This window comes from Vipera ursinii (genome assembly GCF_947247035.1).
Source record: "Vipera ursinii genome assembly, chromosome: 2".
Taxonomy (NCBI): domain Eukaryota; kingdom Metazoa; phylum Chordata; class Lepidosauria; order Squamata; family Viperidae; genus Vipera; species Vipera ursinii.
Window position 1 is genome coordinate 293,425,742 of NC_139513.1, and position 12,730 is coordinate 293,438,471.

At 43.4% G+C, this 12,730-nt stretch overlaps 2 protein-coding genes across 3 annotated transcripts in view; one reads left to right on the forward strand and one right to left on the reverse strand.

The window, feature by feature from the left end:
• Nucleotides 1–12,730, reverse strand: part of SMAD7 (SMAD family member 7) — a 54,253-nt gene that overhangs the window by 14,911 nt on the left and 26,612 nt on the right. The gene's annotated exons all lie outside the window — the stretch shown is intronic.
• On the forward strand, nt 10,387–10,769 carry LOC310635693 (large ribosomal subunit protein eL33-like). Its single transcript, XM_083354918.1, has one exon. The coding sequence runs from the start codon at nt 10,434–10,436 to the stop codon at nt 10,764–10,766; it is 333 nt and encodes a 110-aa protein (XP_083211044.1). The 5' UTR covers nt 10,387–10,433; the 3' UTR covers nt 10,767–10,769.

The following is a 12,730-nucleotide window of genomic DNA, read 5'->3' on the forward strand; positions in this document are numbered from 1 at the left end:
ACCAGTTCCTTCCGTCTTCCTCTCCAGTCATCCGTTATCTAGGGCAAGGAAGCCCACGCGATACCCCACCTCCCCTCTTCAAGGTTTTTAACTACAACTCTCATCATCCTTCGCCACGGGGAGCAGAGAGTCGTCCTATGCAGGGGTATCAGGACACCTAATCTCAGCTGGGATTTCTCCCTCCAGCCAAGGCGGCTAGCCGAGATAAAATTCCCAAGGACCATTAAAAACAAAAGCCTATCAAATCTATAAAGGTAAAGGTAAAGGTTCCCCCGCACATGCGTGCTAGTCGTTTCCGACTCTAGGGGCCGGTGCTCATCTCCATTTCAAAGCCGAAGAGCCAGCGCTTGTCCGAGGACGTCTCCGTGGTCATGTGGCCAGCAGGACTAGCACGGAACGCTGTTACCTTCCCACCGGAGTGGTCCCTATTTTTCTACTCGCATTTTTACGCGCTTTTGAACTGCTAGGTGGGCAGAAGCTGGGACGAGTAACAGGCGCTCACTCTGCTACGCGGCACTCGGGATTTGATCCACCAAACTGCCAACCTTCTGATCGACAAGCTCAGTGTCCTAACCCACTGAGCCACCACGTCCCTTATCAAATCTATAATAAAGCCCAATTAAATGCCGTTGTTGTTCTTCAGTGGCCCCGTGGCCTCGCCTCTCAAGAGTTTGCCCAAATTCATGTTTCTTGCATCCATGCCACTATCTAACTATGTCATCCCCTTGTCCTTTTTGCCTTCTATCTTTCCCAACTTCGGGGTCTTTTCCAAGGAGTTAATTAAAGGCAGACAGGTTAGCAAATAAAGCACAGGTAACTCATCGTGTTACAACAGCAATTGGGAGTGGACTTTCCACTGCGGCAGGATTGCAAGATGCAACGTAACATGTCCAAATTGCTTAGCAATGGCAATTCCAGCTTTCTCTCTCTTGTTGCTGTTGTTAAATGAGGACCATGTAGGTTACTAAGCAAGGACAGGTGGGAAGAGGCAGGAGTCTAGGCAGGCGGGTGAGAGCAACAGAGTGCAAAGAAGCGGTAAGTAAGGGTGTTGGTTAAGTCTTGAGAGTTATATGGCTGTTGAGTATGAAGAAACTTATAAGTTGACCAATTCTCAGTCGTTGCTATATAGACTGGCTAAGCAAGTTTCAAACCAGGAACTGCTTAATTTACAGTCCAATTTCTTGGCCACTCTATTTCACTAGCTCTCAATTACTATTACAGCACAGTGAGGCTCACTGAACTCAATGGGGCTGCCCAAGGAGACTGCAGGGATAGCATTAAAAACACCCTAATCCAGGGGTCTTCAAACCTGGCCACTTGTGGACTTCAACTCCCAGAATTCCTCAGGCAGCCGGGCTGAGGAATTCTGGGAATTGAAGTCCACAAGTCTTAAAGTGGCCAAGTTTGAAGACCCCTTGCCCTAACCTAAGCTTTTGTTTGTCATGTTTTGCCGGGCTCTCATTTGTTTGATCTACTTGATGACACTGAAATGAGAGCGGGTGATCAGTCTTTTCAAAAAGATGTTTTAATCTTTTTTTTTCATCTTCCCAAATGACTAACGTTAGGGTCGGGCTGCCAGCGGGAATTGTCAATATGTCCGCAATCACAGAAATGTTATCTTTTTTCTCTGCAGTTTTTGCTTCACAAATCTTCATGTCCAGTGGAAAGTGATTATAATGCAACAAACAGCCCTTAAATCAGGGGTCTTCAAACCTGGGCCTTTTTTGACTTGTGGACCTCAACTCCCAGAATTCCTCAGCCAGGCACACTGGCTGAGGAATTCTGGGAGTTGAAGTCCACAAGTCATAAAAGGGCCAAGTTTGAAGACCCCTGTCTTAAATCAATGAATTTATCTATTCTGACAAAAGATAGCCTCCAACAGTTCTCTCCCACAAATAACTGGGAGACGGAACTGAACCAAGATCTATAAATGGCAACCAGAAGGAAACAATTTTGTCTTGCTGCTATATATTTGGCTAAGGAGGGACATCTAATAAATGAAAGAACATGTAAGAAAAAAATAATCTGTTCCAGGCATCTAAAGTGCATTAACTTGAGGAAGTTTGATTGAGGCAATTTTCCAATATTCATCCTTGGTTAATCTTTATATTCAATCAGGTCTGCTATGGAATTCCTTGATACCCTTAGTATTTCTAGATTTACTCTGGAAATATCTGCATCCATCTATCTAGTCCCACTGATCCTTTGGGAGGTAGAGGAATAACTGCAATGAACTCTTTAACACAAATACGCATACGTATTGTAGAACAGCGTTTTTCACCCTTGGTAAAACAGACGAAGAACGGCTGCGGGACTTGGGTTTGGCTGGTCTAAAGAAAAGAAGAAATAGGGGAGACTTGATAGCAGTATTCCGGTATTTGAGGGGCTGCCACAAAGAAGAGGAAAGGGTCAAATTATTCTCCAAAGCACCAGAGGGAAGGACGAGAAACAACAGTTGGAAACTAATCAAGGAGAGAACCAACCTAGAACTAAGGAGAAACTTCCTAACAGTGAGGACAATCAACCAGTGGAACAGCTTGCCACCAGAAATCGTGGGCGCTCCGTCACTGGAGGTTTTTTAAGAAGAAACCAGTCACTTGTCTGAGATGGTATCCTTTCCAGTTATCTTTAATGTACTGGAGGAAAGAGCATCTTCTCTCTTCCTTGGTGTGTGTTAAGATTCCTCTGGAATAGTTTATAGATGCCGCTGAACCTTGTGATCTTGCTCAAGCTTCTTGCCATTTGTCTATCAAAACTTACTGAAAGTTCCAGAGCATCAAAGAGTATCTGTAAATTAAGTCCACCCACTTATCATTCCAAGGAGTGATACAGCCCCAGGCCATCTTTAAAAGCAATCAAGTGAAAGCTCTTTAGACGTTCTCGGCTCAGGGTGATTGAGCACAAGCATTGCACCAGAAGTTAATCAGCTTCTGCCCAGGTCTGACAACGACCGAAGCTCGCCATAAAATGAACCTGGAGCTCTTGAGAAGGCGGATATTAAATTACGAGACAACAGAGCCACCATTGAAACTTGGCGCTGCCTCGATTAGGAAAAAGATTTAGCTATCCCTCCCAAAAATAAAATAAAATAAAACCTACTGCCACAAATTGCAGGTAGTCCTCAACTCACAACCGTTCATTTAGCGACCGTTACATCACTGAAAAAGTGACTTATGACCGTTTTTCACACTTACGACCATCGCAGCGTCCCTGTGACCACGTGATCAAAATTTGGATCCTTGGTAACTGGTTCATATCTATGTCCCAGGATCACGTGATCCCCTTTTGGAAGCTCTTGACGAGCAAAGTCAACAGAAAAGCCGGATTCACTTAGCAACCGGATTACTAACTGAACAAGTACAGCGATTCACTTAACAACTTTGGCAAGGAAGGTTGTAAAGTGGGGCAAAACTTCGCTGTCTCGCTTAGCAACATAAATTTTGAGCTCAGTTGTGGTCCTATGTTGATGACAACCAGTACCATCAGGACTAACCCATGGGTATTTCATCCACGTGCAGATTATATTCAGGTAGATCTAAATTGTAGGTATAATTTTGCTTGATTTGAATAAACGAATAAACGCTCTTTTTGAGCGAGCGAGGAGAACCCAAGAAAGCAATTTCTGTTCTCCAAACAGATATCCAAGTCTCAACCTCCTACCAACGGCGCTTTAGTCAACCACATTTTACACGGAAACTTCTTTCCCAATGTAATAAAAAAAATAATGATTGATGATAAAAATGTAATTGACAATGATTAACAACGAAAAGGAAAAATCAGCCCAGCAACTCAACAGACTACGCCTAACCCTCCCTTTCTGGCATGTAGCAAGCATGCCACTAGATCTAATGCAGTCGAGAAAATAAATCCATGTTTTCTTCTTTGCGTTTGTATACATTTAAGTGGAATTTAGCCTTAAAATTCCTGCCAAAGCAGAACTGCGGCTGGTGGTTTTACATTTTTTAAAATCACGCCAGGAAGAAAAAGAGGACAACTAACTGGATGAAAATGTCTCATTTGTAGGCGGTTTTGGAACACATAAAGCAAAATTTAACAAGCATTATGAATTAAAGGAATTAAGAATGGTTCATTCACATCTGCAAAGATTGCCTTCTGTAAAACGATTTAAGTTGGCAGCTGTCGCTAGGACAGCAATTTTTATCAACATCTGTTCTAAAATATATATATGACTGGTGGACTTCAACTCCCAGAGTTCCTGAGCCAGCCATGTTGAGGGAAAAGGGAGTTTCCAAGCTGAGCCATGCTGGCTCAGGAATTCTGGGAGTTGAAGTCCACGAGTCATAAAAGAACCAAGGTTGCCTACCCCTGGACTCTAGATCTAGAAGGATCTCTGTGCAGAGCTTTTTAAAGGTTGTTTGGGGCTTTATTTTTCCCTATTGCCATTCGTCCCTCCTAACGATTTTCCCCGGCGTATCCTTTTCAAATCCCAGAATTCCCCAGTCAGCTTGATTGTTGCTGAGAATTCTGGGAAGTGAACACCATACGTGTATATCTGAAGTTTGGTTGACTTGGTGACTCTATCTGAAACACTGAGAATGGGGTACGTTCCCCCTCTCAAGGGTGGATCATATGTACAAGCTACACAAGTAATGGTATTTACAAAAGTCTTCCGGAAATAGAGAAAGTGAATCGAAAAGGGTTTTATAAATAGAATAGAGCTGGAAGGGACCCTGGAGGTCTTCTAGTCCAGCCCCCTGCTCAAGCAGGAGAACCTACACCATCTCAGATTGTCTAGTCTTTTCTTAAAAATCTCCAGTGATGGAGCGCCCACGATTTCTGGTGACAAGCTGTTCCACTGGTTGGTTGTCCTCCCTGTCAGGACGTTTCTCCTTAATTCCAGGTTGCTTCTCTCTTTGGTCACTTTCCAACCATTGTTTCTCTTCCTTCCCTCTGGTGCTCTGGTGAACGACCTGGCCCCCTCCTCTTCTTTGTGGCAGCACCTCAAATACTGGAATGCTGCTATCATGTCCCTCGTGTTTCTTTTTTTCTTTAGACTGGCCAGAACCAAGTCCCGCAGCCGTTGTTCGTATGTTTTAGCCTCCAGGCCTTGGATCATCTTAGTTGCTCTTCTCTGAATTTTTTTTTCTAAAACTCTCAACATCAATGTAAGCAGGGATCCGCTGCCTTGACTCACAAGCGATAATTATTCCTTTTGTTATTGTTACAGAAAAGACCACCTCAACAAATGTCTAAACCACACCTTCCCCAATATGACAAATTCGTGCGTATTGGAGCTGCAGCGTTCACAATTCTAATTCAACAGAAGAGCCATTTGTAGCTCAAGAGTTGAACTGTGAAGTCTTTGGTGGTCTCTGAGCTTGGCTGTTTTCTTGCAGATGTTTCATTACCCACATCTTCAGAAGATGGGAAGATGCTACCTAGTTGGCCAATGAAAGGTCTGCAAGGAAACAAATGCAAAAAGCAGCAAAGACTCCACAATTCTAATCCCACATGATTTATTGTTATATGAGATTTCCAAAGGCCCCGCTAACATTTGCGTGTGCTGCAAAACATCATTTTCAAACCAAATTGTGTCATGAAGGGTATTAAGTCAGCTCTTAAGTAATGGGCGAGTGGTGCAGGACCCAGGTCCTCTAAAAGAGCTGAAGACGGCTGATTTTTGCAATGAAAGGTCCAATCAGCATCTTTTCCTTTTAGCAGCCCATTTTAGAGACACGTCCATTCCCGAAGGTAGAGCTAAATTTTCAGGCCTAAATGTCTGATATCTAAAATCCACTCATTTGCCACTCAGTACATTTCACCCAGTCTAAAGTTATCTATGGAGAAATTGCAGACCTAACAGTTGAAAAACAAGACACAGTTTCAAAATTGTGCCGGTGGGCATAGGTGGAGGAAAAAAATAAAATAAAATAAAGAGAGCCAATGAAACAAGCCAAGTCACCTCGGTCTGTTCAAAAGGTCTAACTCAACTCTGTGGCGCAGTGGTGCCTTGCTGTGTTTTGACAAACCTTCCCATACTGACATCTACAACCCCAGGCTTCCATTATTGTTATGAAAACAAACCAACGCCAAAAATGGAAGGGGGAAAAAAAAAGTCAGACAAGAAACGCTCTTTGCTGTCTTCTCCTACTACAGCAGCCCTTCTGTGTGTGCAGGGAGCCAGTTTGGCGTAGTAGTTAAGATGCTGACTTAGAAAACCCAAGAGATTTCTAAACTTGCTTTAGGCATGAAAGCCATCTGGGTGATTTTGGGCTGATCACCAGGAGACTGTGAGTTCTAGTCCTGCCTTAGGCAAAAAAGAAGGCTGGATGATTTGGGGCCAATCACCAGGTGACTGTGAGTTCTAATCCTGCCTTAGGCCTGAAAGATGGCTGGGTGACTTTGGACCAAAATAATAATAATAATAATAATAATAATAATAATAATAATAATAATAATAATAATAATAATAATAATAATAAGTTTTATAATAATAATGTTGGGAGGGACCTTGGAGGTTATCTAGTCTAACCCCCTGCTCAGGCAGGAAACCCTGGCCTATACTATTTCAGACAAATGGCTGTCCAGTCTCTTCTTAACCTCCAGTGTTGCAGCATTCACCATTTCTGGAGGCAGGTTGTTCCACTGATTAATCTCTCTCAATCAGTCCAACCCGCCCCGCAGGGTTGTCATGGTGGGGAGAAAAGAGGGGCGAGGAAAGCTTTTTATTTATTTAATTAATAAAATTCACACACTGCCCATCTCACAGTTCAAAGCAACTCTGAACAGCTTATACACTTATATATGCTTATATATGCTCGCCGCCTTCAGTTACTTATAAAGTAATAAAGGCAGGATAAAAAACCTAATGAATGAATGAAATAATAAAATAAAATAAAATGTTACTTGGCTAGGAAAGACTTGGTTAAGTTTCTGCTTTGTGCTCACTAAAGAAAGGAAATCAGCTCCCTAATCCAGCCAAGAAAGCAAATTAGATGTAAATGCAAAATTAAAAAGATAGCAATAAAAGTAATACCGTACTCTCATCACCGTCTCATTCTTCCACGTATCAGCCGCAACTTGCCCTTCAGTATCAGTCAGATTCAGACATCCAGAACAACTGGGTCTGAACAGATAACCAAAACCCAACAGGAACTAGGACTGGATATCGGATTGTCAACTCCTGCATTCCAAAGGGCAAAATTTGTCTTGCACTTGAGGGGAGACTGGGATTACAGTACAAAAAGCAAAGGGCCCAAGCTCATCTGTGTGCAATAATTGCATGAAATTAAATGGCAATTTACATATCATTTTGACGAACCTAGGATGGGCTAAATTATCACTGATGTGCATGTTGTGGTGCATTGGTTTGGCTGAATTCTCATTCTGAAAGCTTCAAACTGTAAAGAGGGTCCCTTTTTACCATCACTGGTAGACTTGAGATAAAGCCGAGATTTATCAGTTTTTTTGTTTTTTTTAAAAAAAACTTAGTTCAGAGACTCTTAAAATAAATATAACACTGAAACCAGAAATCTTCCTTTCGGTTTGATGGACAAGGATCCTTGAAAGAAAATTTGGAGTTTCGTTGCTATTTACGTGGACGGCAGAGAAAACCTTATATGCACAAAGAGACACTAAAGTTGCGCATGGGAAGAACAGATGGCGAAGATGGTGAATTAGCCAAGATGGCAAAATTGACTGCTTTTAATTAAAGGTAAGAATTTATCTCCTTTTACGTGGAAACCACTTATGGACTTCGCGCTGGAAACTGAAAGAAATGGAACTTTTGATTTTAGGTTTGATGATTACAATGACTTTGTTGTTATTGAAATGACCTGAAATACCTGAGAAATGTAATACGTGGCTTAGGCCCGGGTTACTTGCAGGACCGTCTGCTGCCAGGAACGACTTCCCATCGCCCGGTGCGCTCACACAGAGAGGACCTCCTCAGGGTGCCATCCGCCAGACAATGTCGGCTGGCGACCCCCAGGGGTAGGGCCTTCTTTGTGGGGGCACCTGCCCTGTGGAATCAGCTCCCCTGGGAGCTCCGGATGACCCCAGATCTCCGGTCCTTGCGTCGCGACCTCAAGACATACCTTTTCCAACAGGCCGACCTGGACTGGTGATAAGCATTTTTAATTATGTTTTTAATGTTTTTATTGGTTTTAGTGGGGCTTTGTGATAGTCTATTTTTTTAATATTTGTATTCTGTATTTTATTGTTGTTAGCCGCCCCGAGTCCTTCGGGAGATAGGGCGGCATATAAGTCCCATAATAAATAAATAAATAAATAAATACAAAAGGTTGAGGTTGTAAATTTTTTTGTACCTTACCCTATTGAAAAAAGTCACTTTTTCCCCTTTCCTTTCCCTTTGTTTCTTCCAAGTATTTCATCTTTCTTCTTTAACTTTCCTAACTTTTAACTTTTAGTTGTATTTCATCTTAATAAACTTCATTTTAAAAAAAAAAGCTTCCAACAGTGGGAATACCTGGAGAAAAAACCTTTGGATTTTGACTTCCAAGTTTTTTTTAATCAAGGATCCGTACACAGGATTTCACAAATGTTGACTATCACAGCTTGACTATGAATTTCCAAAACAAACTCATCCATTTTGATCCTAGACAGAAACAGAAAACCCGGCTCCATCTGTGACTAATCTTAGCCAGGCCATCTCAGTATCTCATTCTTATCAAAGGCTAGTTTGGAATTTATCTCTAATGTGGGTTGACTTCTCAGCAGATCTGTAAACACTTCCTAGACACCTCTCTGGAATCCAAGGCTAGCTGGAAAAATGGGAAAACATTAGGATCTGGGTGAGTTGATTGCCTTGTCCATCTTAACCTACCTCCCTCTTCCTAAGTAGTCAGAATAACAAAATCCTACAAAACAGCAGGAAGATTTAGGATCAAGGTCACTGCTTTTTCCCCACGAAGAGGGAGACAAAGAAATGAGATTATGTGATCATTAGCAAGGGGGGGGAAAAACCCCTCTCCACGTTTGCTCAACCAAGGGGTTAATTGCAGATTTTTTGCAGACACGTAAGAGGCCAAATCCACCAAGAAGGCCGTAAAAGTTGCTTCCTTTTGTGTATGTGTGTGTGTTCTGATACGGGAGGGGAAAAAAAAAGCTTTCAAAGGAATTCCTGGAAATAAAAACCAAGAAAGAAAAGCAGTATAGTTCCACGCTTTTCAAGGCGAATGAACACACGAAAGTGCTTTAAGGGGAGATGAAACAGGGATGGATTCCCACCCACCCACCCTCCCCTCTCCCTCTGCAAGGTTAAAAGGGTAACGAAGCACCGAGCAAATTTTTATGAAGTCTTTCCTTTCTGTCTGTCTCTCCCCCTCCTCTCAAATCCGGCTCCACCGCCGCCATCATCGTTCTCCCCCCTCCTCTTGAAACCGAGATAATGACGCTGGGTGGGAACCAACTTTTCAGTCTCAGCAGCAATTTTTAATGGCCTTTTGGGGAAGGAAAGGGAGAGAAAAATGCAAGGGGGGGGAAAAGAGAAGATTTCTCAGTAAGCAGAGACAGGAGGCGTTGGGCCACGTTCAAGTGGAGGCGACTCTGCTATTCAAATATTTTTTCAAGTAATAAAAATAAAATCAAGCCTTCGGACAGGCTCTCTTTTTTGAACTGCGAGGGTCTTAAAGAGGTTAGTCTCCTCCATTTGGCCTTTTGTGATGCAATAGCCTCTCCTGTTTCTCCGGGGTGTAAGTTACTAGGATGTGTTATGCAAACATAACCACCCCCATTATCTCATTAGATTGTTAACCCCTTAACACGCTACAGCCCAGGCCCAAGAATTGCAATCTAGTTGCAAAAAAAAAAGCATGATTTTTTTATTTTTATTTTACCATTTGGGGTAACTTCTGAAGAGGCTAATACTTGCTCCATAATATCCTCTCTACCTCTCTCACGATCATGCCCAATGTTCAAACGCTGGGTCTGCCACCTTGTGTATCTGCATGGCTGCCATTGATGGGTGGCCCATGTTTTTCAGGGATAGGCAACCTTGGCTCTTTTATGACTGGTGGACTTCAACTCCTAGAATTCCTGAGCCAGTATGGTTCAGCTTGGAAACCTCTCCCTTTCCCCTCAGAATTCTGGGAGTTGAAGTCCACCAGTCATAAAAGAGCCAAGGTTGCCTACCCCTACTATAGGCTTTTGATGAATCAGTCACTCCAGTCCACGAGCAAGGATTAGGAACATGCCCTTTAATTCAGCGGGCTCACCATCACTTGAAGAAAAAAAAAACACCTCCCAAATTACCACCTCAAGCCATAAAACAGCCTGACCCACTTTGCACCTCTACGCTGCCAGCTAAGACATCTGGAGAGCAAATGTAAAAAAGCCAAGATGGCAGCTACCATTGAGGGGCAGCCATCTTGATTTTTCCCTGCAGCTTGTCGCCGCCATTTTGGGGCACTGCTGCGGAGGCCTGCTGGAAACGGGACTTCTAAGGCAACACCATGACGGGCAGGTTGCGGTGCAAGGCCACTTTCGCTGGCTGTAAAGGAGGCCTCCGGAACCAGAGGGAGCAGAGGGCTCTGCTGAAAGTGGACGGCCTTTATTCCCGCAACGAGACGGAATTCTACTTGGGCAAAAAGTGTGCCTACATGTACAAAGCCAAAAACAACACAGTCACTCCCGGGGGCAAGCCCAACAGGACCAAAGCCATCTTGGGGAAGGTGACCTGGGCCCACGGAAACAGCAGCATGGTGCGAGCCAAATTCTGCTCCAACCTGCCCGCCAAAGCCATTGGACACCGGATCCGAGTGATGCTGTATCCATCCGGAGTCTAAATGTAGACTTGTTTCCTGTACTTTCAACTCTCTAGGCAACGATGGTACCTCTTTGGCCATCAAATGTTTGCCCCTTTTTGCACTAAGCCAGGGGTCAGCAACCTGAAACAGTGAAAGAGCCACTCGGAACCAGTTCCCCCACAAAAGGAAAAACTGGGAGCCGCAAAAAATGCGTGCGCATGCGTGTACGTGCACGCATGCGCAGAACAGGGTTTGACTGAAGAGTGGAGACAAGGCGAGATATGCACCTACCTTGCATATTTGAATTGATTGGTTGAACTTTTTTAGTCCCACTTTTTTTTTTGGACTGCACATGGCAGAGGACTGGGAGCCGCAGGAGACGGCTGAAAGAGCCACATGTGGCTCCGGAACCGCGGGTTGCAGACCTGTGCACTAAGCTATGGCTTATTTCATCTTCGTTCCATTGGACAGGTGGAGTGGCTGATTCTCAACCAGGTCCTTGGTGCCCTCCGAGCTTGGTTGCTTTCTTGCAGAAATTGCATTAGCCAACTAGGTGACATCATCAGAGCAATAGCAACTGGTGTTACCTTGTTGAGAAATGAAACAACTGCCAAAAAAAAAAACATCCAAGTTCAAGAAGCACCAAGGACCCTACAATTCTGTGCTCTTCAGCTACAAATTTCTTCGCCTACTGCTACGGAGTTTTTAAACCATGGTTTTCATGCATGAACTGCTGTTGGTGTGCCACTCTTAAGCCCAATGAAACAAGTCACACAATGTTTGAGTCTTATGGGATGTCACACACAAAGCTGTTAGGTTTGCATAATCTGTCTCTCCTCCACAGTTCAGCAGAGATAAGAGACTGTATCGGCAGAATCTCACACAATCACGCATCAAGGTTAACCTTGAAGGACATTTACCTCAAGGCCCAGGTAACTGAACAGCAGAGCCCATGAATGCAACTATTCCAGGGGTCTTCAAACTTGGCCCTTTTATGACTTGTGGACTTCAACTCCCAGAATTCCTCAGCCAGCATTGCTGGGTGAGGAATTCTGGGAGTTGAAGTCCACAAGTCATAAAAGGGCCAAGTCTGAAGACCCCTGAGCTATTCCAATGTGTCAGGATTTTAAAAAAATCCAGAGAGTTTACAGAAATCGGTGCATGCAACACACTTTATTACAGATTTTTGACTGTGATACTTTATTACAGATTTTTGACTGTAATATTACAGATTTTTACAACTCTTGTTAGCAGCCTTAACCAGGAAGATGTGAATGTCATCCAAAGCTATGGGATGGTGTTGCAGCAGGCAGAGATTCCCAGACACACACACACACACACACACACACACAAACACACACACACACACCTAGAATGACAACCAAAAGAAATATATTCCATGTAGGGCATTCTGATTAAAACTCCCTTGCACGAAGTTGTAGACACTGTGGCCCCACGTGATGAAACAACATACACATCCCCTGCAGGTTAACACCAAACAAAATGAAGAATACACCCAAGATTGTTAATGTTGCTTAAAAGAACTAATTAAAAGCCAGCGGCTAAAGATCCCAAGAGCTGCCAAGCTCTTCTGGTTCTCACCATTTTGCCAAGTGTCCTGAAACAACACCAGCCCACATTCTTGTTTTTAACAATGCAGTTCCTGAACTGTTTCCCAGCGACATTTTAGAACAAATTCTATGAAAGGGAAAACACACAAACACACACACCAGCAACCGGCCAGTAAAATGCCCAGTTATTTGGGTAAAAAGCTAAGGAAGTAAATATGAACTTTGCTTTCTTCCTGTGCCACAAGTTGAATGAAAGCCAGGTAAACTGCACTTAATATCATTCAACTGAAAATAAACTGCAAAAGGAAATTATCTGAGACGCTGGGCAGGAAGCCAGCCTGCCTTCCATGGGGCATATTCAATCCGATTCAAAAACGTGGCCCCGGCTGGCATGACCTTTGTGGAGGGTTGTTATGACTCCTTCTTGAATCT

Bases quoted from the DNA above. Each gene is read 5' to 3' on its own strand.
- LOC310635693 (XM_083354918.1), top strand. From the start codon at position 10,434: ATGACGGGCAGGTTGCGGTGCAAGGCCACTTTCGCTGGCTGTAAAGGA.